The sequence below is a fragment of the Rhineura floridana genome, chromosome 7 (genome assembly GCF_030035675.1).
Source record: "Rhineura floridana isolate rRhiFlo1 chromosome 7, rRhiFlo1.hap2, whole genome shotgun sequence".
Taxonomy (NCBI): Eukaryota; Metazoa; Chordata; class Lepidosauria; order Squamata; family Rhineuridae; genus Rhineura; species Rhineura floridana.
Genome location: NC_084486.1, coordinates 92,272,487 through 92,300,387, shown reverse-complemented (window position 1 = coordinate 92,300,387; position 27,901 = coordinate 92,272,487). Strand labels below are relative to the sequence as shown.

General features: G+C 45.2%; 1 protein-coding gene across 6 annotated transcripts in view; it reads left to right on the top strand.

Moving 5' to 3' along the window:
* KIF1A (kinesin family member 1A) overlaps window positions 1-27,901 on the top strand; it is a 158,020-nt gene that overhangs the window by 80,286 nt on the left and 49,833 nt on the right. For 4 of the 6 annotated variants that reach the window (XM_061636495.1, XM_061636497.1, XM_061636496.1 and 1 more), the window contains exons 22-30: window positions 584-677; window positions 1,983-2,131; window positions 4,299-4,477; window positions 5,321-5,458; window positions 6,624-6,872; window positions 18,550-18,668; window positions 24,943-25,028; window positions 25,697-25,835; window positions 27,279-27,447. In XM_061636495.1, coding sequence (XP_061492479.1) covers window positions 584-677; window positions 1,983-2,131; window positions 4,299-4,477; window positions 5,321-5,458; window positions 6,624-6,872; window positions 18,550-18,668; window positions 24,943-25,028; window positions 25,697-25,835; window positions 27,279-27,447 — 1,322 coding nt within the window. The remainder of the gene's footprint in view (window positions 1-583; window positions 678-1,982; window positions 2,132-4,298; window positions 4,478-5,320; window positions 5,459-6,623; window positions 6,873-18,549; window positions 18,669-24,942; window positions 25,029-25,696; window positions 25,836-27,278; window positions 27,448-27,901) is intronic. The other 2 variants (XM_061636499.1, XM_061636498.1) reach the window with 1 other exon arrangement.

Below are 27,901 nucleotides of genomic sequence, written 5' to 3'. Positions count from 1 at the left end.
AGAAATGGCCATAGCTGTTTTATCAACCAAAGCGGGTAAAAGGCACTCCTAGCCACCAAGGTCACCCAGGCCTCTAGTGTCCAGGAGCACCCTCCTGGGGTCCAGGAGATGGGTCCAGGAGCACCCTCAGACTATGAACCTGCTCCTTCAGGGAGAGGACAACCCCATCCAAAGCAGGAAATTGACTAGTTATCTGGACTCAGGAACTGCCCACCCACCCTCCATCTTGCCAAGATTCAGAGTCATTTTTTTGGCCCTCATCCAGCCCACCACTGAGTCCAGGCACTGGTCTAGGGCTTGCATAGCCCCTCCTCATAGTAGTCCCCATCTAATGTCCCATGCAATATACGACTATGTATAATCCCAGAGATTATATATGGCTTCTCATGATTTTGTTTTGCAAGAAACTCTGTAGTCTACTAAACTGAAATGCTGTTTACTATAGAAATGGAAGGATTGGTTTACTACAGGGAATGGAATAATAATTTCTCAGTTTTAGCTGGATTCAGTGCACACAATCAAAACACAGCAGGCACAAATAAGATAATAAGATTCTTGAGTGTTCATCTGTTTGTCCTTTTAGGATTATGAGAGTAAACTGGAGGCTTTACAGAAGCAGATGGACTCAAGATACTACCCTGAGGCTAATGAGGAAGAGGAGGAACCTGAGGATGAAGGTAAGAATTCATTGAAAGGAAAATGCTGTTCAGCTTTTCATTCACTGAGTTGTGTTCAGCCACAGATACCCTAACACAGAGTACAAACAAGCTGTGTGAACTGCTCAGTCAAGACACATGGAAGCAATGAATGGGAAAGGATCAGGCCTTCGCTTCCATACATGGCAACACAGCAAGCTGCTTATGCTGAGTCAGGCCATCAAGCTCAGTAATGATTATGGTACACTGACCGGCAGTGGCTCTCCAGGATTTCAGAGAGGGGTCTCTCCCAGCCCTTCCTGGAGATGCCAGGGACTGAGCCTGGGGCCTTCTGCATGGAAAGTAAGGGTTCTACCACTGACTCTTTCCCCAGTTATGATGCATATGTGTGGCACACCTGTGTTGTGTGCTGTGATACCTTGAGTGAGAAGCTGTCTGATGTTCCTGTATACTTGCCCAAGAAGAGTAAGCTCCCCTCAATTATCACTTGCAGACCATGTTCTGTGAACAAGTGTATGCTTTATATCACAAGTTATGAGAGGTGGGATGGTTCAGTTGGCAGGTTCTATTGGCTTTAGATCTTAGCCAATGCAGTTGCTATAGTCTGGCTGTACCCAAGACACAGATAATCATAAATACTGCTTTGTGGGCTGTTTTGTTAAACTACTTATTTCCTCATGTTGTTAAATGATTGTGATTGTATAATGTAAAAGGCTGTGCTTATAAAAATGGCTGTTTATAGATGTTCAGAAGCAAGGTTAGTCAGAGCAGAGCCATGAGCTCAAATATGAACTACAGCAGCCTTCCTCAACCTGGTGCTTTCGCCATGATTTGTACTATAAGTCCATTCAGCCTTAGCCAGCACAGTCTTTGGTAGGAATGATGGGAGTTGTAGTCCAAAACATCTGGAGGGTACAATGTTAGCTACTCCTGAGTTAGAGGTTCAGGCAGGTGTAGGAACAAAAGGCAATCAGGCTTTTGCAAGCAAGCAGATCAATCATGTTGTAACAATTCCTTCTTGTTTTCTTTGGGGCCTTCATAGGGTGACAGCTGGGAAGTTAACTAGTTGAGAAATGTGATTTACAAGGACACTAGTCCTTGGAGTGTATTTTTTCAGGATCGGCACACTAGAATGTAGTTCAAGGTATTAAGTGAGTTTGGGATATATGCCTGAAAACCATTGCACCCAGGATTTTGTTCTGCCCACCTGCCATTAGACAGTAGTTTGAGGAGAAGATGGTGTGAGACTGTCAAAATGTCAAAGGGAATGTCAAAGAGGACCTGGTCTTTGAAGAGAGTGACCTTGTGGAGTCTTTATCTCACCAGTACAGTGGACAGAGCGGGAGTTTGAGCAGGCACTCTGGGCCTTCAGGAAGTGGAAATGGTACCAATTTACATCTCTCCGGGACCAGTTGTGGGGCAATGCCATTTTCTTGAAGGAGGCCAATGCCATCAGTGTAGAGCTGAAAAAAAAGGTGAGAGGTTTCTGTCACAGTGACTGATAATGATGGATTTTGTCAATTATGTAACTGTTTCTTGGAATGAACCAGTATGCCAGATGAAACAAACCATTATGTTGCAGCGTAGGTGTTAGAAGATGTATACAGTAGAAAGAAACTAGATACAGCAGCATGCATGAAGAGGAGCAAGTAGATATAGGGATTTTTTACCCTCTCTGTCTTATAATATGTCATTCCATAGACATGATTGGCACTAGATTCATGACAGACAAAAGGGAAGTACTTCTTCATTCCATACGTTTGCAACCTATGGAATATGTTTCCACATAATGTGGCAATGCTTGCTAGTTTGCATGTCTTTTTAAAAGGAGTAGACAGATTCATTGAGGATAGGTCTGTTAATGGCAGAGCTGCTCCCAAATATTTTGCTGACTGAGGTGAATGACAAGATTGCACATTTCTCCCCATCCCCATTCCACATACAGAAGCCAATTAGATACAAAAGGAGTCTCTAGAAAGCTTACAAACTGAATAAAAACAGAGGGTTTTTTAAACATTTTTATTTATATTTTTATAATACAAAAAAACCCAGTAACAATTAAAAAGAACACAAACAGGGGTATACAAAATCCCAAGATAGCGTTTTCCCTTTTGTAAGATTCATTTTGTTAGTTGATTGATTCCTTCCACAAGGAACCATGGGCAGTTGGTGGTTTTGGATTTGATCGTGAGGTATTTACAAATGAAATGAAGATAAATCACATCATTTCAAAGTCACTTTATTGTCCTCTGGCAGTTTTTAGTCTATCAGTGAGTTTTTCTGGCATTGCCAGACATTGTGATTCCACCTGTTAAGAGTTAGACAGTACCAGTTTTCCAGTGCTTATTTATTAACTGTTTTGCTGCTACCATAAAGTATGTTATAAAAATACAGAGTTGAAAACATAGCAACCATCAATACCGTAATAAAACAGCAGTCTCAAGAACCACATCAAGAACAGCAACTGTTGAAACATCAGCAGAATATGGGGCATGATAACCCATCACAATCCACCAAAAGTTTGGGAAAGATATATAAATATAGATATCAGGGCTCAGCACAACCTCCTAATCCAATTCGGGGACTGATCCGATCTGGATCTGGACTCCAAACTGTTTTGGGGGCTGTGCACAGTGTTTAATTAGGACTTTAAACCCTAATTAAGCATGTGGTTGGGGGGGTGAAAAAGGAGACGCACGCAGACTGCCTGTGCACATGTGCTTCTCCCCTCCCTCTCCTTGCCACCAGGCCTCCTTACCATCACTCTTTGACAGTCCCGGATCGTTCTGGGTGGGCTTGATCTGACCTGGGGCAATCTAGAATGCCTCAACCTGCTCCAGCCAAACCCCTGGTCAACACTGATTGGCCCAATTTGGTTCGAGATCTGCGATTTGGCTGGAGCAGGAACAACCCTAATACATGTAGATATAGAAAAATATATAGATATAAGATCTTCCACTTCTACTTTGAGAAGCTAAACACACAACTGCTGCTGAAAATGGCATCTGTGCCTCTAGTTTCACTTCTGCAACATCTGGTGGAACTTACACATTATTTACAAATGAAATGAAGATAAATCTCCATTATTCCTGAATGTCCAGAGGCATCTGGCTGTTACTGGAGACCAAACACTAATCAGATGGACTTTTGTTTGATTCCACAAGAGAATTTTTATGTACTATGAAATAACAGAATCCTACATGGGTCAAACCAGCATTGTGAGAGGAAGGACACAGGGTCTTGAAGTCAGGAGAAATATTACCGTGTCTGACTATCATTTATCTGACTATCTTTTAAAAAAAACTTTTGGGGCGGGGAGTCTTAGGGAAAGGGCAGCATTTTACTGGAGCACACCAGCAGTGTATTTTCACCCAAGTGCATTAGCAAAAATATTGAGATGTTATTATTTTTATTTTTTAAAAAGGCTTAAAATATGAAATGGTATAAACACAAACCATCTGGCTGCAACTGCAAGTGGCCTGGCTAAAGAACAGTGAGTTTTCAGGGTTCTTCTTGTGATTATGAAGATCCTGGCATCAAAATTTATATGCAGTAGGAGAGAATAAGGTGCTCCAAGTCATGATTTCTGTGCATGAAGAAAGGAAGGAGTAATAACCGGCAATACTGATCCTTCCCTTCCAGGTTCAGTTTCAGTTCGTGCTCCTTACAGACACCCTGTATTCACCTCTGCCTCCGGACCTGCTTCCTCCGGATGCTGCCAAAGACCGTGAGAAACGTCCTTTCCCAAGAACCATTGTGGCGGTGGAGGTGCAGGATCAGAAGAATGGAGCAACCCATTACTGGACTTTAGAGAAACTCAGGTAGGTAGAGACATTTTAATAGCTCCATGGGCAGCTAGCTGGCTGAGGAGCTTTTATTACCTGGAAGAAAGGTGACAGGATTATTGTCTGACATTGCAGCATACCTTCTTATTTGACAATAAGCCAACAGTGCCTCAGACAAAGAGGAATATATCTTTAAACATATGTTAACATCACCTTTACAGATTATTTTAGGACCAATTCACATGATTGCTTGAGTATGCCAGGATTTGGCAAAGTGGGTTGAGTTTGGAAATGGGAATTTTGTTTTGTGGACATGTCTGCAAGATCACACAACCTATGCATGGGGTGCAGAGTATCCGTAATAACCAGTCAAAGTCAACAGCAATGTTTTAGCTTGTTTCTCTAATCCAAGGTGACCCCCTTATCCCACATTGCTGTTTGAACTTATGCAGAGATCTCATATGACCTTTTTGAAACGTACCAAAGCAAGGTTGAGCTTGGCATGCCTCTGATTAAACTGCCTTTTGATCAGTTCATCACATGGGCCAAATTCGGATTTCTGCACATGTCAGAATAGTCATGCATTTACTTCCTCTGAGCATGATGAATGACAGCCACTAGTGCTTGTGTGAAAAGGTCCACATTCTGTATAAATGGGCTCCCTCCACTATTTGAGGAGAGGTTTTTTATTTAATAGTCCTCTACAGTAATGGAGAGTTTCCCCCATGTATTAGGGTGTCTCTAGTGAGCAGAGCAGGATTCAGCACCAGCTTCTGAGGGCATGCAGGTAAGATAATGGTAAGGGTGCAGGTAGACCAGTGGGAAGTTCCTCATTTAGCCACCATTGTGTGAGTTCATTTGTTTTCTCTGCCATTGCAGGCAGAGGTTGGACCTGATGCGGGAGATGTATGACCGGGCGGCTGAAGTGCCCTCTAGTGTTATAGAAGACTGCGACAATGTGGTGACAGGAGGAGACCCATTTTATGACCGCTTCCCTTGGTTCAGGCTGGTTGGCAGGTGAGAGCTTTGATCTGCCTTCGTCAAAATGTCTTGCCAAACCGAAGAGTCCAAGAACTGGTGCTGTGCAGAACAAGCCTTCTTTCCACAATTGGGCAGACATTATATCATATATCAAGATAACTGCACAGCATCCCACTCTTTTTGGAGGGATCTTTCTCTGCCCTCCAGATTTATGTAATGGAGTGGAGTTGTCTTCCATTTATATTAGTGCAGGGGGTCTTTTAATGTGAGCTACACATGCACAAACATATATACTGACACAGCCGTTTCACAAAGCTATGCCTGATATCCAATGCATGGTGTCCAGAGTTACGTTCCTTTTCTCAACACCACCACTGATGACTGAAACTTCCTACAGCAAGGTCAAAAGATATTTTTAGAGCCTGGACTTTCCAGGATGACCACCTTAGCCCACATAGTATAAGCTTCTACAACCTTACGTTGTAGCCCTTCCAGCAGGACTCCCTGCTTGTAGTTTGTGACCTCTGGATTGGTGGGAACCATCACAGATGTCATGGGACTGTGAGCACCCATCTCTACCATATCATCATGTAGAAGATCCTCCTGACTGACTGATGGGTGGTATTGCACTCTTGTAGTGGGCAAAAAAAAACCTTTTAGGGTGGGATGCAGTTAAGAAACCCTGCTGTAGGATTTGTACATTTGTGTGTGTCATTTGGAGTGTATCTGCCTATATACTGCCTAGTATATAATGTGTGTTCTCATGTGCTTCCCATGCAACTGTTAGAAAAAATGTGCTGACATCAGCTGAGAATTGTTGGAGGCCAGGTAGAAAAGGTTTGACATTGAATGTTAACAAATCTGGGTGCGTCTGATGTATTATGCACTCCATTGTCAGGATTTGCAGTGGAATTTATTCCTTTACCAATGAGTCAGAAGAATCTTCTAAAGTTCCATAGTTGTTTTGGTGAAAATGTGGGGGAGTTCCCATCAAATGTATTGGACCTTCACCATTTTCAGCTGATGGCATTAGTGGCTCCTCTGTTTAGATGTGTTTGGTCTGGGAGGTTTTTCATCCCTTCCCCTCCTTATTAACACTGCTGCTTGGTTTAAAAGAAAAGGCAAAGCGAGCCTAGTCTCTCTGTGTGTGTTTGGAATAGCTGGTGTTAACCTGTCTCCTATCTTGTTGTACTAACCTTAGTTCAGATATCTCTGGCTGCAACAGCTCTCCTATTTTCAACACATGCATGAGCGAGCGCATGGCTGATCTCACCCCCTCCCCCACCTTCTCGAACCCTGACTCCGACATCACCGAGCCTGCTGACGAGCAGCACGTGGGGAAGGAGGAGGAGGAGGATGACCTGGAGGAAGACATCTTTCCGGAGTACCCGCTGTATGATGGCCAGGATCCATTTTACGACCGCTCCCCCCTGTTCAGTTTAGTAGGAAGGTTGGTGAGGTCTTAGGAGAGCATGCTGGGAAGGAACTAGCTCTTTCGCATAAGAGACCTGCTTTCTGACACTGTTCCCATGTTAAGGCACTCAGGGCAGGTGAGCTGTAACAAGTTCCAAGGAGAAGGGGACAAAACAACACAAAACAAAACAGCAAGGGTCTGAGTATGTGTAAGGAGGAATCAGCCACACATTGAGACAACTGGCTGTTAAAAAATGAGGAGGTGTTTTCTGGAGAGGCAATGACTTAGGATGTCCCAGAACCTGCCAGCAGAACCAAAGCTGCTGTAGTTATGGGGTTTCTGTAGACTAGGACTATTTTTAAAAAAATGCATTTTATATCCATAGTCTCAAAAACAAGAGGATAATCTGCTAGAAACCATTATGTATAGAAGCTGGCCAACAATATTTTCTTAGTTTTGGAGTGTTCTCATGTATGGTAGGATCACCACCAAAGCTTGGGAGCCTGCATGGTTTGTGAGGATCATGGATTTAATACAGCCCCCTGATCATTCTGATCTAGGAGGTAGAGAGGGAACTAAGATATATCTCTGCAATAAAGGAACACTAGGACGTCATTCCAGAGGGAAGGTTGATTGGACTGGGATTCAGAAACAGGAAGTAAACCCTGAAAACATTCACAAAGGAATTGGAGAAGCATCTCTTGTATGCATCGCTCAGGTGCTCAAGGTTGGCATTTGGGATATTTAACACTGACAAAGCATAGAAACTAGGATTTCATCACACAGCAGTAGTGGGGAGTGAGTTAATTTCTGAGGATGAACTCCAGGATATGTTTGAAAGTACACTTGTTCTTTATATGGCCATCCAACAGGGCCAGCTCTGCTATTAGGCAGAGCGAGGCAACTGCCTCAGGCAGTAGGTGCTGGGGGCAGGGAGCAGAGGTGTTGTGCTGTGGGACAGAGCTATGTATGCCACATAGCCTGCCCTGCAACCCTTAAGCTGGCCTTCTGTCACTGGATGCAGTGGAGGACTCTGTCCCATTGCCAGTGTTGAAGGAAGATTCAGCTGCCAGCCTGGTCACCTTCTGTATACAGAACTGGAGTAGAGTACCATCTTTTCCTTCACCAAAATGGCTTGGGCCAGCCCTGTCAACCAGTGCCACTTGCTCTAACTGTCCAGCCTAGTAAATGAATGGATATATTTCTGTTACATTGTAATTTAGCAGAGATAAGCACCAAAGGTAAATGATTCTTTGGAAGCAAACATGTTTGGTTCGAATGTCCATATATGGCAGAGAAAGGCTTCATCCTTCCGCCTTTAGGACTGCAAACTGAGTTTGTTAATAATACAGATACTTCACCACACCATCCCATTTGCTCATAAAAGCAGAAAATTGGCCTATTCTGGCAATGGTTGCCTACTTTGTGCAAATGAGGAGGCAGGATCCCATTAGCTCCTGTTAGTCTGTGCCAAAGACTTGGCCGGGGTCCTTGCAATATCCTTGTCTATTTTGTTCAGACAGAACCAGATATTTCTTTTTTTACCTCCAAAACACTGTCCTTCATGGAACCACATTCATACGTCTGCACCTCAGAAGTTGTTCACTTGATAGTAGGCCTAATTTTAACCTTGGATTAACGTGAGGATTTTTCTTTGGAGTAAAGGCAAGACATCCTCACCTTTAGTTTCCTCACTTTTAAGTAGGGTTCAGGAAAATGGGAGCAAGCAAGGGAGGAAAAGGGCCTAGAAAAGGCAGAGAGGGATATTGGGGAAGAGTCTTGCAGTCTCAGACCGAAAGAGCTGGCTTCTTCCTTTTTTTTTTCTGGGGGATCTGAGATTTTAAAACAACAAACAGGCCAAACGACCAAATAGCTCAATGAGGGAACACCCTCTCCCCCAATCCTGTGAACTGGTCTTGGGGGATCTTTTGAGTCAGACCAAACTGACTCCCCCCATGCAGCAGCTGTGCCGTTCACATTTCTCGTGAAGTGTGCTTTGATTGGATCTTTGTCTTTGATTTTTTTCTTTTTCCTTATTTTTTTTCTTTTCTTTTTTTAGCTGCTGGCTCTATCTCCAAAGCTTTAGCAAAATTGGGGGTTATTTCACTTTTGTCTTCCTTTTGAAAGGCTTTTCTTTGGTCTGAGCATGCCATCTTTGCACCTCACCAATCTTGTGGTTAGTGACTCTATCCTACTCTATTCTTTTAATAACACATAGCCTCTTTCTGCCTTCCTTTATCCATCCCTCTATCCCTTTGTCTGCTCCCACCATCCCTAACTTGTCCCCTTTCTTGTCTTTCTGCTTCTGTCTCTCAACCTCTCCAGCCCCCCAACTCCTACAGTCTTCTGGGTTTCAGGCCTGTTTCATAATGGGCCATTGTTGGTTGTGATCGTAATGGTACTCTCATCAAATGTATGTCCTGCACTTCCTCTAAACAGTCCAATATCAAAATAAGACACTTCAGACTTCATTTGAGGAAAATGAAGGTAATGCTGGAGAAAAGAGAGAAGGGATTTGAGAAGTTGATATTATCTGCATTCTTTCAGAATATCTGCTTATGGCTTCTGAGCATCAAGGTGACTTGCAGTTCTGAGAAATGAAAGGAAACATATTGTATCTTCTATGTCTGTGGATACGTCCTTTTTCTGTAGGCCAGGGGTGGAAATCTTCTGGCTCACAGGCCTAATTAGGCCCACCAGGCCTCCCCATTTGGCCCACCAGGCGATTTTGGCTAAGCCATGCCCACCTGCCCTACATATATGACATCAGGTGTGGGGCAGGTAAAAACCTGGCTCAGATGAAAGGGGCTTTGCAGGCACAGCTGATCAGCTATCAGTGATGCCTGTAACCCCCTGTGCAAAGCACTGTGCAAGGCTTCTCAAGACCTGCCAATCTGCTGACTATTGGGTCTTTTGGAGTGCTTTATTTATTTATTTATTTTTATTTATTATTAAATTTGTTAGTCGCCCATCTGGCTGGTTGTCCAGCCACTCTGGGCGACATACAAGATAAAACAGTACATAAAACAGATTAAAATTTAAAAAAACAGTAAAAACTAACCCATCCCAAAAGCCTGCCTAAAAAGCCAGGTCTTCAGGGTCTGGCGGAAGCTCATTATAGACGGGGCATGGCGTAGATCATTTGGGAGAGAATTCCATAGGGTGGGGGCCATTATTGAGAAGGCCCTCTCTCGAGTCCTCACCAGTCTAGCTGTTTTGACTGGTGGGATCCAGAGAAGGTCTTCTGAGGCTGATCTTGTTGAGCGGCATCCCTGACGATGCTGGAGGCGCTCCTTCAGATAAGCTGGGCCACAACCGTATAGGGTTTTAAAGGTTAAGACCAACACCTTGAATTGGGCTCGGTACGCAACCGGTAACCAATGCAACTCCTTCAGCACAGGAGTGATGTGATCTCTATGGCGGCTGCCTGCAATCAGACAGCTGATTCTGTACCAGCTGTAACTTCTGAACCGTTTTCAAGGGTAACCCCACGTAGAGCACATTACAGTAGTCTAGGCGAGTGGTGATCAGGGCATGTACCACCGGTGGGAGCAGGTGATTGGGAAGGTAGGGGCGTAGTCTCCGTATCAGATGAAGTTGATACAGAGCTGCCCGGCTCACAGCCGAAACTTGAGCCTCCATGGACAGCTGGGAGTCAAGAATGACCCCCAGGCTACGGACCTGGTCTTTCAGGGGCAGTCGTACCCCGTTAAGCACCAGGTCTATATCTCCGATCCTTCCCTTGTCTCCCACAAACAGCACTTTGGTTTTGTCAGGATTCAGCTTCAGCTTATTCCTTCCCATCCAGCCACTCACCGACTCCAGACACTTGGACAGGGTTTCCACAGCCAACCTTGGTGAGGATTTAAATGAGATATAGAGCTGCATGTCATCCGCATACTGATGACACTGCAGCCCAAATCTCCTGATGATTGCTCCCAGCGGCTTTATATAGATGTTAAAAAGCATTGGAGAAAGGATAGAACCCTGTGGCACCCCACACATGAGGGGCCAGGGATCTGAAACCTCCTCCTCCAGTGCTACTCTTTGGTATCTCCCAGAGAGGAAGGAATGGAACCACTGCAATACAGTGCCCCCAATACCTAACCTCTGCAGGCAGTCCAAGAGGATAGCGTGGTCAACGGTATCAAAAGCCGCTGAGAGATCGGGGAGGACAAGGAAGGTGCATTCGCCTCTATCCCACGCCCTTCTCATATCATCTACCAAGGCGACCAAGGCTGTTTCAGTCCCATGTCCCGGATTGAAGCCCGACTGAAATGGATCCAGATAATCCGCTTCTTCCAAGTGTGCTTGCAGCTGTTTAGCCACCACCCGCTCAACTGCCTTGCCTAAGAATGGCACATTTGAGACTGGGCGAAAGTTGTTCAGATCTTGAGGGTTCAAGGAGGGCTTTTTTAAGATTGGTTTTATTATTGCCTCCTTGAGCACTGACGGCATTACTCCCTCTTCAAGCGATGCATTTACCATCAGCTTGATCCTCTCTCCCAGTCTCTCTTTGCAGCTCATAATGAGCCACGAAGGGCAAGGGTCAAGTAGGCAGGTGGTCTGCTTTAGAGTTGAAAGCACCTTGTCCACTTCATCAGAAGGAAGAAGCTGGAACTGATCCCACGTCACCGAAGCAACACTGATCACCTCTGGCTCACTCCCTGTATCCACAGTGTACAGAATATCGCTTTTTATACGATCGATTTTATCCGCAAAGTGTTTAGCAAACTCGTCACAGGAGACCTTATCATGTTCCATAGGTTTCGGAGCAACTGGACCGACCAGGCTCCGGACCACTTGGAATAGTCTCCTGGGACAGCACTCTGCAGATGCAATAGAGGCAGCATAAAAATCCTTTTTTGTTGCCTTTATTGCCACATGATAGGCTGCAGCAGCAGCTCTAACCAGTGTTCGATCGTCCTCAGAGCGAGACTTTTGCCACCGGTGCTCTAGCCGTCTCACCTCCCGCCTCAGAGTTCACAACCGTGGGGTAAACCACGGTGCCGTCTGAGTTCTATTCAGGGGGAGAGGGCGTTTTGGAGCCACTCGGTTTAGTGCCCCAGTGATCGTGGCATTCCAGCTCTCCATCAGGGCTTCAGCCGAGTGGCTGTGTTCTTGCTCCAGAGTATCCCAAGCGCATTCAGGAATCCATCAGGATCCATCAGACGCCTGGGGCGGACCATCTTAATGGGCCCTTCAACCCCACAGAGGGTTTGGAGCAGCGAAAGGTCCATCCTCACCAGGTAGTGATCTGATGACACGGGGGTGATGGATATATCCCCAATTTCCAGACCACTCCCCTCTTCTCCCGAGACAAACACAGGGTTGAGTGCATGACCGGCTACATGGATGGGGCCCATTGAAATAAGATGCAGCTCCCAGGAAGCCATGGTTTCCAAGAAGTCCCGAGGTGCTCCAGTGAGACTGGCCTCCGAATGCATGTTGAAGTCCCCCAACACCAGAAGGTTTGGGGACTGCGCCCGTACATCCGAGACCACCTCCAGCACCTCGGCTAGGGAGTCCGTCGTGCCCGGGTGGACGGTACACGAGCAGAATCCCTAGACTGCCCTTTGGTCCCAACCTCCAGTACATGCAATCTGCCACCTTGGTCTCATAGAGTGGGGGTCTGGTGAGAACCAAGGACCTTCGATAAATAACCGCCACTCCCCCTCCCCGACTACCGGCCCTCGGTTGCTGTGCATACGAAAACCCAGCCGGGCACATAACAGCTAGAATAGGAGCAGAAGCTTCATCCAGCCAGGTTTCCATAATACATGCCAGGTCTACGCCCTGTCATTGTGACATTAGGTGACTGACAGGTGGGTGAGGTTGGCCATCTGTCAAGCTTGGCCTGTGAGGGGTGGCGAGATTACAGTCTCCCCACCCTACCCCTGGCCAGATCCAATTCCTCACCCCTGCTCTAGGCCTTGGTTAACCATTGTTACAAGGAAGCCAGTTTACTGAAATGTTGCTTCGCTGATGCTGTCTGGAAGGATATGTAGAAACTTGCCTCTTGACTAAAATATATATATATATATATATATATATATATATATATATATATATATATACAACTCAAGTAATAGTAGTAGGTGCTTTTTCCTCAAACAGAAAACAAGGATAAATTGATACTTTCGTACGATCCATAATGGGGGGAAATGCTGTTCCTAGGTCTTCTACGTTTGGGGTGAAGGTGAGGTGGGGAGAAAGGAGAAGCTGAAAAAAATAATGGTTTGAAAGAAAATAAAAATAAGGGTATTTACTGCAATGCGAGGTAAAATTGACTAAAAGGGATAGTATCCCTTATGGCATTGGCTCCATTGTTAAGAACATCTTCACTTGTTGCTGAACTGGAGTCTGCTAGGGCACAGGAATTCATGGAGTTTGCAAGGGCACAGGAAGTGGCTTGAAGCAAGTAGGTTAGCAAACCACAGAGGAATTTCCAGGAGCATCCTGGTCACTGTTGCGAGTCTCCCTCCTGGTCTGCATAGAAGAGGGTGATGAATGGATCTTGTACCTATGGGAGAGCTATCTGTGGTGACTGAGGAAAGACACACAGAGAAAGCAGCAAACAATAGCCAGCAGTTGGAGCATATATGAATCTGAATGCACAATAGGTGTTTGTGAGGGACTGGCACCACCCAGTCACTCAGCAAGTGTTCATGCCTCAGCCCCGCTTGTGGGGTGGCAGTAATTGAAAGAGTACATAGTGACTAGGAGTATACATACCTCTCCCTTCTTGGGAGTTGTAGTCAAACACTGTAAGTGCAGTGGCTGTGTGTTCTGCTCCATGAATCCAGGCTCTGATCCTGCCAGGAGTGCTTGTCTAATAGTGCCATTGATTGGAATGGAATGTCAGGCCTTTGCCAACAGAGAGCTTCTCTGCACATGGGGATGAGTGCCTCTCCTGTGTTGGAGGGGGGAAGTGTCAGAGCTATACAGTTCAGCAATACACAGAATTCACATATGGCAAAGGGGAGGGAGGGTAAGACAGTTGCAGCAGTAGCCCATGATCAGACACCAGCCCTTTAATTAGTTGCTTCCTGTCGATCCCCATGAAGTGAACAGTTATAATAATAAAAATTTTGTATACAGTTATAATAATACAAATACTGTAAGGCTGTTCATAATTTCTAATCTTTGATGGGCTGTTCCTTAATCTTTAGTATGTGTGTTCTTTGCTGTTGTTAATTTTGTGGATTGGTTTTCGTATGCTTTTAATATTTTATGGATAATTGTTGTTTCTGTTGCTTTGTTTTAAGTTTGGTAAATCTTATATATTTGTAAGTAAGTCATGTTGGGTCTTTCTGAGGATGATGATGATGATAACAATAATAATAATCTGCTCTTGACTGCAAAGAAGAAATGAGTAATTAAAGCCCCCCTCAAAAAGCAGGGAACAGGAACTGACTAATTCAAAACTGTCTAGACTGAGAGTGAACAAGAAGGAACTAATTAAGGGACAGAGAAACCTTGATAGGACACTTTGCCCAGTCTACATGGGCAGGCTGGTGCTGTATATATGAATATACAATCCAATCACTATATATCACTATCACTATAAATGGCAGGACAAAACAGAAAACTCTAGATTGCAATGCTTTGGCAACAAGGTGATCTAGATTCTTGTTTTTTTAAAAAAGTGAATGAATGATGTCAGTTTCAGAAAAGGTGTGAAAGCAATCCAGGGTGATGTCATTGTATAGTAGCGAACACAGTTTTGCCACTTTTACCCAGACAGTTACCATCAAATAGCGGTTTCCGGTAATCCTTGTTGGCGGTTTGTAATAGGAATATAATATCTTGTCTTTATTCCTAATTATTTATTATTAGATGCATTTATAACACATCCTCTATTACTGTAGCACTCAGAACAACGTACAATATAAAAACATTACAAAACTGAACCGATTTTTAAAATATAATAAACGATAAAATGAATAAAAGATAAGACATACAGCAGATTAAAAACCACTTAAAACCAGGGAACAGTGCTCTAATATTCCACTAACCTGATAGGGTAAATGCCTGTTGGGGGAAAAAAAACTTTTAGCTAGCAGCAAAAGGCCAAGAGCAAAGTGGCCAAATGGATCCTTCCAGACATAGTGAGCAGCCTTTCTACCTGGAAATTTCTGTACTCTAACCAATTTCATAATGAGGAGTTAGGGCATTTTCATGCAAGAAACATAATTGGCTGCAGTGTGCATTTGATTTCTCTTCCATGCTCTATTATTAACAGCATTGAAATATGGCACAATAGCAAGAGAGAACCTTAAAGCTTCAAGTGTAATAACACTCTTAGAGTGAGTTTACATGAACCCGCATGCATAAATTTACTTTCCCCATATTTCATGTGAGTTATGCTTCTCTGTCTTATCTCTTGTAGTGTTTATTTGTGTATAGTATGTTCATTTTTTTTCACCAGAACTGTTAATAATTGCTTGTTCTACCTTGCTATGCAGATTGATAAAAAAGTAATGAGGCTTTTGGTCTGTAGTGGTTAATGTCTGTATTCTGTCACTGCGTGCAAAACTATAATGGCACCAAATGACACCAGGCATTTTATAAAATATCAACCAAACTGAGTAGGGTTAAAAACAGAAGCCAGAACAACCACATCTCCTTTAATAAAGTTACTGGTTTGGTAGATCATGGGAATGCCAAAGACAAAGCATTTGACAAGGTCTCCTATCATATTTTGTTAAGATGGTAAAGTGTAGGGTGAATGATGTGATACTACAACTGGATGAGCAACTGTTTCCGATAAATGCTTACTAATGGCTCTGAATCACACTGGAGTGTGATTGAGTGGAGTGCCAGAGGGCTGTGTCCTAGGCCCTGTGTTGCTTAACAGTTTTATAAACAATTTGAATGAGGGCACTGAGGGAATGCTTATAAAATTTGAAGATGATACAAAGCTGGGAGAAATAGCTAACACCATAGAAGACAGAATCAAGATTCAGAACTATCTTGACAGCCTGGAACACTGGCCCAAAACTAGCATGAAATTTAACAGAGATAAATGTAAAGTCCTGCACTGGCAGCAGCATTTGTGAAAAGGATCTGGGAGTCATAGTTCATCACAAGCTGCAGTGTTAAAAAATCTGTTGTCATCTTGGGCTTCAATAACAGAAGCATAGTATCCAGATCATGGGAAGTAGTAAGACCTAATCCTGTGTTTGGGGAAAATGTGTATAGGATTAAAGTGAGGAGGAGATGGGTTTTTGTACATAAAGCCTGTGCCCTATGTCCACACACACAAGACTCAATTTATTTAAAATATTTTTGAATAGCTTATAATCATACATCTTTTAGCAATTTATATTAAAATAAAATACAGAAATAACATACATTATAAATGAAACAGTAGAATATCAAAAGTGACCAGAAAAAAATTAACATTCCCGAAATGCTTGCTAAAATAAAAAAAAAGTCTTTGCAGCATGCCCAAATCCTTATAGTATTAGAATATGCCTCACCTCCAGTGTGAATGTGTTCCATATGCTACTGTGCTGAATGCCCTCTTTTGGGTATAGAGAGATTTCTGGGGCATGAGAAGCATCCAAAAGTTCTACCCATGACAATCTCAGTGATGTATCCAACCTATAGGTTTAACGTTCAAGGTATCCTGGTCCCGCATTGTTTAGGGCTTTGTATACTAGGACCAAAACTGTGAATCTGGCCCAATGACATACAGGCAGCCAGGGCAATTACTGGAGCATATGTTGTCAGAAAGTTACTCCTGTCAGTCATTGAGCTGCTGTGTCCTGCACCAATTGAAGCTTCCAGGCCAAAGCCAAGGGTAGTCCCACATAGTACATTACAGTAATCAAGTCTTGAAACTACCAATGTGTGAACGACTGTGCATAAGCTATCTCAATCCAAGAATGGCTGTAGCTGTCTTACCAGCCAAAGCTGGTAAAAGGTATTCTTGGCCATTGAAAATACCTGTGACTCAAGTGACAGTGCTGGATCCAGGAACAGCCCACACTACAAACCTACTCCTTTAGAGAGAGTGGAACCCCATCCAATGTGGGTAATTGACTAATCTAGAGACAGAAATCAGTCATCCACAGAGCCTCCATCTCACCAGGATTCAGGCTCAACTTATTGGCCTGACACCACAGTCCGGGTGCTGATTGAATGCTTGCATGGCCTCTCCCAAATAGAACTCACTTGGGGACCTTATTCCAAATCCCCTAATAGCCACTCATTCAACCAGGGGCATGAGGTGAGGAGTGCAGAACTGCCCACAAGTAACTGGCTCCATGCATCTGATGCTGAATACTACCTCCAACACTGCCATACTGACCCTGGTGGGCAATCATTGGCTGCAGCAGTACACCAGTAGCGGCAACAGCCAACTCACCTCCCAAAAAACTCCCAGCACATCCTGGCAACTCCTGACACATACACACCCTTCAATAATAAAAATGCACTGGGTAATTGTCAAAAGACATCAGGCCTGGTAAGATGTCAAACACTACTGGGCAAGAAATAACTCCACCCCACCATGCACCTGGGATGGCTCTTCTGCTCCCTCTGCCGGTCGCGCAGAGGGCACCTGCTCTAACCCACTGGAGTCTCACCTCCAAAATGCAAACATAATATCTCCTCAGCCTCACATCCTGAGGGATATATAAAACATAATTGCCCACCCACATACATTATTCCCATTACTCTGAGAGCATAGAGAAATCTGTGCATTCAGTTTGAAGGCCTGAAGGTGGATTCTTTGTATGTTTGACTGAACTCCAAGGTCCTTTCTGACTCTGTCTGCTCTTAAATTCAGGTAACTGAAGCAAAGTTTTATAAAGCCAAATTTTGTGTAATCTCATCATTTTGTTCATGGGTTTTTTGTTTTGCTTTGTTACAGGGAACCAAGGTAGTATCCATGCCCTGAGATTAGTGGATCGAATGAATCTGGCTGCAGCATATATTACTCCACATGGCAGGGTTGGGAAACTGCAGCTCCCATAATCCCTGACCGTTGGCCACACTGGCTAGGGCTGATGGCAGTTGGAGTCCAACAATAGTGGAGGGCCACAGGTTCCCTATGCCCTGTTTTGTGGGCATGCTTTCTTTCCGTGAGGGAAGTTTGATTATACAAGAGCTCATCTGAAGCAGGCCTAAAATTCAGCACAGTTTGTCTCTCTTGAATCCTGGAGAGCTTTTCTCTCTAGAAGGGATCTATCTCCCTACTGCCTTCCCTTTTCTTCCCTACCCCTCCACTCTTCCTGCCCTTGTTCTCTAATCCTTTGTTTGCTTCCCCCTCTTTTCTGTCCCTTTTGCCCCACCGTTACTCAGCAGCAGGACCTTGGACGAATTACAGCACCCAGGGTACTAGTTGTCTAGTCTCTCCTGCCAGAGGCCCTTTTTCTAGTTTCCTTCTTGCACCACCACCGCCCCCCCCTTCCCCTCCCTTCAGCCATGGGAGATGACAGAACGAGAGGTACGCTATGCTAGCGCTCACTAACTCACGACACTTTCGTTTCACTGCTCAGCACAGGAACTCTGTTCTAAGCACGCTGAATCCCCCTCTCTGTCCGGCTGGCCATGGCTGCCTTTCTTTAGTTTTGCTTTGCAGCACCATGTTGTGATGTGAGCGGTGAACTGTGGTCCCAGCTACCATCGGCTATGGAGTATGTTTGGAGAAGCTCATACGTGAGACGCAGTGACCACTCTCCTATGTTACTTTTCTTTCCAGAGCCTTCGTGTATCTCAGCAACTTGCTGTATCCTGTGCCTCTGGTCCACCGTGTTGCTATTGTCAGCGAGAAGGGGGAAGTGAAAGGGTTCCTGCGTGTGGCGGTTCAGGCCATCTCAGGTAAGAGGTGGGTGGAGATGGTGAGGAGGGACATTCTAGGCAGGCCATTCCCAACCTGGTGCCCTCTGGATGTTTTGGACTACAGCTCTCATCATCCCTGACTATGCTGGCTGGGGCCGATGGAAACTGTAGTCCAAAACATCCAGAGGGCATCAGGTTGAAGAAGGCTGTTCTAGGCACTTGTATCTATATAGACATTTCCTCTATTTCTGATAATCAACTCACTTTTTAACAAGGAGTGGGGAACAGACGAGCCACTTGCCTTTTGTTGGAACAAATAACTGAGGTGCATAGTTCCTAGTACTAAGGGAACATTTTGCCATCCAAATGTTGTTGCCCTCCAACTTTCACCATCCCAGCCCATTGGCCGTGTTCAGCAACATCTGGAGTGCCAAAGGTTTCCCACACCTGTACTAAGGGGAGGGCTCTGCCAAAGCGTTTCTTCTTGTTCACCCTGGAAAGGAGAAGTTAGAGTCCTTTGGCTGAGCAACACTTCATCATACATGAATGCCCATAATTTGATCACTCAGCACTTGATGGGTTACTGCTGAATGTGGGAACTGACTCTCAGCATTGACTTCGAGATGAAATGTAAGTTTTCTCTGTGATACTTGATCTGTGGTGCCTTATTCACACTATTACTTTATTAATTGATTTATAAACTGCCATATACGGCACAATTGCCCTTCCAAGATGGTTTACAAAATTCCATAAGAATGTAAAGCTATGATATGGACTGAAATAAATTTTTTAGTTTTTAAAAAAAATAAAAAATAAAGATGGGGCTACAGATATTTTCTGAGAGAACAAGAAGTATGCGCACCTCATCACTTGCAAGTGCAGTCGTCAGGTGAAGAATATACATGTATGATTCAGCCCTGTATTTCAGCTTGCATGAGAGAAAGCATCTGAGATGCATGATAACATGGGTCTCTGGGATTTGGATCAATTGAGAAGTTCCTAGGGACCAGATTGAGTTCATGAGCCGCTGGTTGCCCATCTTACTATCACTTTAGTTACCACTCTAGGGCAACAATTGCTATCCCAAACTACTAGCTGTTCCATGCATAGTCCAGGCATGCAGTGAGATTGCCATAAAAAACTGCTTCTGCATGGTGGGGGGCGAGAGTGGAGTGAGGGTACTGCTACATGCACTGTTCTTCAAGTGTAGAAATCACTGGTATGAATCCTCAGTGTCCACTATGTTTCTGCATCAGCTGGGCTCATCCTGATCTAAAGGAATGAACATACCTATACCTATAATTAGTACAAACCCTGATTCTTGCTATTGAAGAGTAAGTGGTCCCCCATGTCATTCCAAGTGACCCTATCCTAAAGTGCTTCAAGCAGGCATTATACTGTCTTATTGCTCACTTTGCTGCATCCATGCTTCAACTTCAATCTACAGTGTCTCCATTTCTAAATGATTTAGCCTCCCTCTTTAGCGATCTGTGCCAAGTATGATGTGTGTTGGGTTAAGTTCTTCTGCAGCCTTCCATTGTTTAAAGTTTCTGAGTGGATGGGAGCTGGGTCAGGCATGCAACCCATCCTTCCAAGTATTATTAGGGTTTGTTGGTGCTGCAGCATTCAAAGCTCATATACAGCTTTTACTGAGTTTGTATATGACCATTTACACCTTTACTACTGTATCAAAAGTAAACCTGTGTTTGAAATAGTTGTCCAATGCCCAAAAAATTGTTGCTGGACTTTGTAGATGTATCTTCTCTACATCTTGTCCCTGAGCATGTGTATGCTGGGAAGTTTAGACTGTCCTTTAAAAATGTTTTCAATTAAATATTTACTTGGTATTTATATTTTAAAGCATCGTATGGAGAAACGCACAATCCCATGTCGCCATCACATAGGAAAAGAGCAATTGTATAAACATATGCTGCAGAATTTTACAAGGAACAACCAGCCAACAAAATAAAATGCTGTGTAAGCCATCTACATTTCCCTGGAGGTGCATTCACCTTTTGTGCCAGGCTAAATGGTGGAAAAATAAGGACAAACTAGCTTGGCCAACAGATTGCAACTTTGATGGCAGAGCACTGAATTCATTTCTGCTTCTGCACATTTCTGTATCATGCTAAAGGTGCAATCCAGCTCGTATTTATGCCGGGCTGAGGGGAGTTGGATGTGGTGGACCCCTGCCTGAGCCAGCAGGGTTTCAGCTCCACTGGGCTCTTCCAGCAGAAGCCCCTCGCCCTGGCTCAGCCATGGCGGAGCCAGGACCCTGCTGGCTCAGCTGGATGTCTTCCAAGGAAACCCAGCCCGGGAGGGGGTGCTGGTAGAAGTCAGTGTAAGGCCCAAAAAAAGGAGGGGCTGAGGGGGAGGGACTTATTCAACATCCAAGTCCTGTTTGGACCGCTCCTGCGGGTCCTGATCTGGGCCAAAGTCATGCTGAGAAAAAGCTCTGTCTAAGAAAATACAGTAATACCTCAGTTAACAAATCCTACGGGAAGGAAGCTCTTTTTAACAAAGGCTTTTTTAAGGTGAAACTGACCAGCTTTGCTTTGCTATGGATAACCTTTCAAGCCTGTGACTTTGCATTAAGGTGAAACTGATGAGCTTTCTCCCAGGGCTCGCAAAGATCCAATAATGTAATGAGCCCTGCTGGAGGGGGGTGGACTGATGAGAACAAAGTGGAGCAGGGGCACTTAGAGTGGGATGGTCAAGCCGGTGAGGAGCCAAGTAGAGAGTTGGACTCAGAAGGCGCCCCAGCTCTGGACTTTGACAGCTCAACCCCAGCAGCTCTGGATAGCCCTGTTGAGAGTCAACCTGACCAGCCAATTGTTTCCCAACCTGACACTCCCCCTCTCCCTGCACCTGCATCGTCCACAGGCAGCCCTCCTCCCTCTGAAGGGGAAGATTCCAGGAGGCAAGTGTGGCAGGAAGTTCAACAGGCACAGTTGAGGCAGAGTCTTTGCCTGCTTGTGCACTCCCAACAGTGACAGTTAGCACACTCAAGTAGGGTGCATGCCCAGCCTTACTTAAGCTGATGGGAGGGGGAGTAGTTGCTAAGTCAACGTCTTAGTGCAGCAAAGTTGTGCCTAGTTAGATTGAGAGAGATGCTGAGTTCTGAGTAAGCTGTAGGTAGATTCATGAAGTGCACTGAATTGAAATTTTATCTTACTACAATAAAAGAAAAAACCACAGCCATGAATGAATCTGAGTTCGAGTTCGGGTAGGACAGTTTGAGTTAGCCACCACCTCCTCCATCTGACGACCCCATGACTGAGATGGAAGCGAGCAGCGGGACAGGACTATCAGAGAGCCTTAGAGACCATGCTAGCCGAACTCCAGAAACTGCGAACCAAGACCCAAAACCTCCAAACGGAGAATCAGACCTTGCACCTGCAAGTGACTCAGCTTTGGACTCAAGTGTCAGCCTTGCAGCAGACGGCTGCCTCAGCCCCACCAGTGTCTGTGCCTCATGTCAAGACCACCGTGGGACTACCTCTCTGTTACAGTGGAAGGAGCAGTTTGCCACGTTCATCGCTCAGTGCAAGTTTTACATCCATGTGCGGCAGTCGGATTTTCCCTCCTTGAAAGTGGCCTTCATCATCAGCCTCCTTGGAAAGGGAGGCTGCCCAGTGGGCAACACCTCTGTTGCTTTGGAATAACCCTGTGCTAGCCCAGTGTGGTAACTTTGTTGAGGCCATGGCGGAAATCTTTCAGGACTCCCAGCAGGAGGCCACCGTGGCCCGCCAGTTTGGAACCCTGCAGCAGGGCCAGAACTCTGTTGGGACTTATACCAACACTTTTCGTATCTTGACCCAAGAGATGGACTGGAATGAGTCTGCTTTGATGTACCAATACCATAATGGCTTCAGCAGCCAGATCCTTGATGAATTGGTGCAAACCCCACCACCGGACACCTTATTGGAGCTCATCCAGCTATGCCTGCAGATAGATAGCAGACTTGAAGGTTGTTGCCTGGAATGCAAGGCTGATGTGGCCTGAGCGTTGCCTCCCACACCACTCCCTCGCACACACTGCTCACCCAGCATGGGAGCCTCCACCTAGTCTGTCTGACAGAGGCAGAGAAGGAGAAGCATTGCAGAGAGGGGTTGTGTCTCTAATGCGGGAAGGCAGGACACCTCGCAAAGGCATGCCCCTCCAAGTCGGAGAAGACCCCAATGCAGGAAAACTCCAAATCCCAGCTCTCGTAGATGTCCATGAGCTGGGATTGACTGTAAGCCAGGGACCTCAAGTCGGACCTACCCTGCCAAAGTCCACTTTACACCTGCCAATCTGTCTAGGCTTGCCCTCTGGCCAAAGCGCCCAGGTGTTTGCCATGGTCGATTCAGGGGCATCCAGTAACTTTATGGACATGGACTTTGCTAAATGACACAGCATCCCAATCACCATGCTTGAGACTCCATTCTGCCTACACTCGCCCACCTCCATGAAGATTCACCCAGTGTTCCACTGTTCATTGCTAACCTCGGAGGAGCCACCAAATCCCTACTGGGTGCCCAACACCCCACTGCCACCAGTAATCATCGACAGGCAAGAGGAATATGAGGTGAAGCAGATCCTTGACTCCTGTTGGCGCTGAGAAAAGTTGCAGTATTTGATCCACTGGAGGGGTTGTGGGCTAGAGGAAAGATCCTGGGAGGAGGCATCGGACACCCATGCACCAGACTTGGTGAGAGAGTTCCGTGAAGGATACCCTGGCAAAGCCAAGCCTCCGGGGTGGGGGGATGATTGGCATGGAGAGGGGGATGGTGTCTTGAGCCATGCTGGAGAGGGGTTGGCCGACGAGAACGAAGCGCAGAAGGAGGAGTACTTAGAGTGGAATGGCCGAGCCAGTGAGGGGCCGAGCAGGGAGTTGGACTCAGAAGGCGCCACAGCTCTGGACTTTGACAGCTCAACCTCTGCAGCTCTGGAAAGCCCTGTGGAGAGTCAGCCTGACCATCCAGTTGTTTCCCAGCCTGATGTTCCTCCTCTCCCTGTGCTCACGTTTCCCACAGGCAGCCCTCCTCCCTCTGAAGGGAAAGATGGGACGGTGACAGGGGCTCCACCTTCGCCTCATGCTAGGAGGCGAATGTGGTAGGAATTCAACAGGCACAGTTGAGGCGGAGTCTTCGCCTGCATGCGTGCTCCCAACAGTGACAGTTAGCACACTCAAGTAGGGTGCGTGCCCAGCCTTACTTAAGCTGATGGGGAAGTAGTTGCTAAGTCAACATCTTAGTGCAGTGAAGTTGTGCCTAGTTAGACTGAGAGAGATGCTGAGTTCTGCGTAAGCTGTAGGTAGGTTCATGAAGTGCACTGAATTGAAACTTTCTCTTACTTCAATAAAAGATAAAACCACACCCGTGACTGAGTCTTAAGTTCTTTGAGTTCGGGCAGGACAAATAAAATTCAGAGGGGGAGGGAGATACCCTTTAAAACCCCTGTCAAAGCTGCTCCCCCATCAATGAGAAGGTGTAGGAACCTATCCCTATTCTTTTGACGTTATTCTTACCTCTGGTACCAAAGTTTCTGTTAAAGAAGTAATGTCCAGGAATGCATCTACTTTGTTAACTGAGATATTACTGCAATTAAAATGGAAGTCAATGGGGAGTGCTTACTCGCCAGTAGGGGTATTCATGAGAGCTGCCTTTTTTTTTCTGTTCATGCATGCAGCTCCTGGCTAAGCTGACATTCCACTGGCCCAGCGGCTCCCAAACAGCAAATGGATGCCGCGGAGCTTCCCGCCAGCTCCCCCTCTGCTGGCATCCCTTCTGCCAACTTCCCCAAGTTGGATTCCTCTGTAAATTTTAGCGGAGGCATTTGCTCTGCCTTAAAGTAGTGCAACTTAAACCCTCCACTGTATGACTTCCAGTGGTACCTTCTCTGATTCCCACTCACTGGGATGACTCAAGATGCATCCACATAACCAGCCAGCTCCCATTTTACATTTCTTTAATCATAATATGGCTGGACACATGGTATCCAGAGAAGCAATTTACCCATGTGCAAAAACAATCTTTGAGTGAGGTCAGTCCAAATGCCACCACACCATTGTGGCTGACTGCATTTGGCCTCCATGGCTGCCCAGTGCCTTCTTGTAGGTACCAATGCACGTGAAAAGATCAGAGTGTAACAGTGCAATGCTAGACATGTCTACCCAGAAGTAAATCCCACTGAGTTCAATGGGTCTTACTCCCAGGTAAGTGGATATAGAGCTGCAATTTAAGGAGTCCTTGGCTATGGTTCTCAATCTGTTGGGGAGTGTGAGCTTTTCTTTCTTTGCTATAACCTCTTGCTGCCTTCCTGTTTCCAGCGGATGAAGAAGCACCGGATTATGGCTCAGGAGTGCGACAATCTGGAACAGCCAAAATTTCCTTTGATGATCAGCACTTTGAGAAGGTATGCTGCAAAAGCCAGTAGTGGCTGAGTATCATCCCAGGGAGTTGATCATACTGAGCACATTGACCCAAAGCTATCTGGTTATGATTATGAAACAGTTTGCTGTGCAGATTCAGAACTATCAGAATGCTCAGTAGTGTGAAAAAGTAAGGGTGTGGACTCTACAGACTGCTTAGCTTGAGTATGAGTTACAACAAAGCACGCTGTCTTCTATTGTAAACTGCTCTGGCCATTTGTATGGCATACAACCCGTTCTTTGTAGTTGATCCCCAAAGCTAAATGATGGATGGCTGAAATTTACATCAGTTTACATGGAAAACAATATGGAAAAGAGAGCAGGCTGGTTTGTTTTTTCTGAGTGACATGGAAACCAACATTAGTATCTGACATCTTGGGTTTCAGCACAAGTTCTATGGGATATTTGCTATTCATCAGCAAAATACTATATTAGATTATTGTCGACTCATATAAAAACAAAGCTCTGTACAAATTTCTCTCTTCTTAGATCAACTGGTTTTACTTGCATCTTGAGCTTGATTTGTCATCTCTCTGAATGGTTTTAAAAGCAGACAGGCAAAAAACACCACTGCAAGGGAAAACTAACACCACCACCCACAACTGCCATACCTTTCACTTGTGTTCCATCCCTGTTCTTTGTTTCCTTGTAGTTCCAGTCTGAGTCCTGTCCTGCAGTAGGAATGTCTCGCTCTGGAACTTCACAGGAGGAGCTGCGCATTGTAGAGGGACAGGGGCAAATAACTGACATAGGACCGTCTGCAGATGAAGTCAACAACAACACCTGTGCAGGTGAAGGGCCTTTTGTGTTAGAAAGGGTTGGGGAATTGTGTGGATAGCAGTGAAAGCCAAAGATTTGAACTCCTTATTGGCTCGCCCTGAATGGGAAATAGGAAAAGCTACATTGCCAGCTGCATTATACCTTCATGTGGTTAAGACGGAAGCAAGGGCAATTTTTTAAAAGGCCCTTCATTAAAAAGGTGACGTTTCCCAGGGCGCTTCTGGACGATTGCTATTTTGGGGTGGGATGCAATCACATACCAGCAAATTCAGGTCGTGCAATTACAGTTATTTGACACACAAACCTGCTTTCCCCCCCCCCAAAACTTGGGACTTTTTGCAATAAGGCAAGTGACAGGGAAAATGCATAGGGAAGTGCATAGGAAACAGTTGCTTGGGAAGACATCGTATAACCTCCCAACAAACAAGTCAGGATGAATGCTCAATGAACAGGTGGTCTGGAAGTGATCCCAGTGTGTTGTATTAAGAGAGAAACACCACTTGTGTGGCCATGCTACAGGATGTTCTGTGTATTTTCTTGGCATCATTCCCTCTAACAGCAAACTGAGATAGTGCATGCTGATAAAAATTGGAGCCAAAACAGGGCCCTTGAGATATCAGAGGGGGTATCAGTACTTTCAGGGGAGTCCTGAGATTAGCATAAGTACAATTTAAAACACACATACGCACGCAAACGCACACACACACACACACACACACATATAAGGAGGCAGCTTCTTCTCCAAACAGCCTGGTGAGGACTGAGTTTGTGCAATAGTTACAGAAAATTAAGTTGCATTAGGAAAAGCACACAGAAAACTGGTGTGAGGGAACAGAATTATTATTATATTATATTGCCCTGATTGAGCCTGTTTCAGCTTACAGTATTCTGGAGGAGCATTAGTTGGTTAGCAGGAACCCTGAACAGGAACACTCCTATTAGGAGGTGATGATACACTGCAATATTTTATTGCAAGTTCCACTTGCGAGAGTTACGAACATAAGAAACCGCCATATTGTCAACACTGACTGGTAGCTGTTCTCCAGGGTTTCAGCCCTCCCTGACAAAGCCAGGGATTGCTTGGGCCCTTTTTCGTGCAAAGCATGTGCCCTTTCCCCACTAATTTCTATTTTAATAAAAGTATCATGAGATTCTGGCTGTAACACTATGAAAGACTGTTTCCCAGTTTCTGTTTATCTTTGTTCCAGCTTCTACACGGGAGGAGCATGTGGTGTGAAAATTGTTTGTGAAGAATAGTGTGTCCACTGTAGGAGTCAGCCCTTTGAGGCTGTTGTGCCCACCTTGCTGTTTTGTGCAGGAAGCTCTGCTGATGGGATGAGCAAGGTTTTTTCCTCCAGTGTGCAAAACCTCTGTACCTTATAGGAGATGAGGAAACATTGGCTTTATACTAGTGAGGAAATATTGTTTATAATTTTCATATTATATTTCTCCAGCCACTCCTGAGGATCTTCTCCTGGACAGTTCAGAGAAGTCTGCTGTGGACGGGCCTTCAGAGACAGCTCTGGAGCACCTGAAGCTGGGCAGCATCTTCACTTTCAGAGTGACTGTTTTGCAAGCCTCCAGCATCTCAGCAGAATATGCAGACATCTTCTGCCAGTTTAAGTGAGACACTGTTTTTCCTTCTCTATTTGCCCTTCATCCAGTTCAGCTAGCCTTTAGGAGATTGGGGTCACTCCTCCCTTGGCAGTTCACTGGCCGTTCCACCCTTTCCAGATGGAAAGGCTTCTCCTCCCCTCCTCCTTCAAGTCCCAGATGTTGAGAACTTAATGGAGGAAGGAGGGGAGACTTGGAAAAGGTTGACAGAAGTTGGTTCCTGTCAGTCAAAATAGTGTTAGTATTTAATAAGGTAAAGGATGGAAGTCAGAGTATAGATAAGCTTGGGAGTCCTTGACGTAGGTTTGGTAGGGAGCCATTATTATGGGAGAAGAAACAGGAGAGAACTATGAGGGGGCCTGCAAGATAAGGGGTAAGGAACGCTACAAAGGGTTATTCCCTGCTCCCCAGATCCTTGTTCTATTGGCCTTCCACAATGTGAGTGCCCACTGCAGGAGAATAG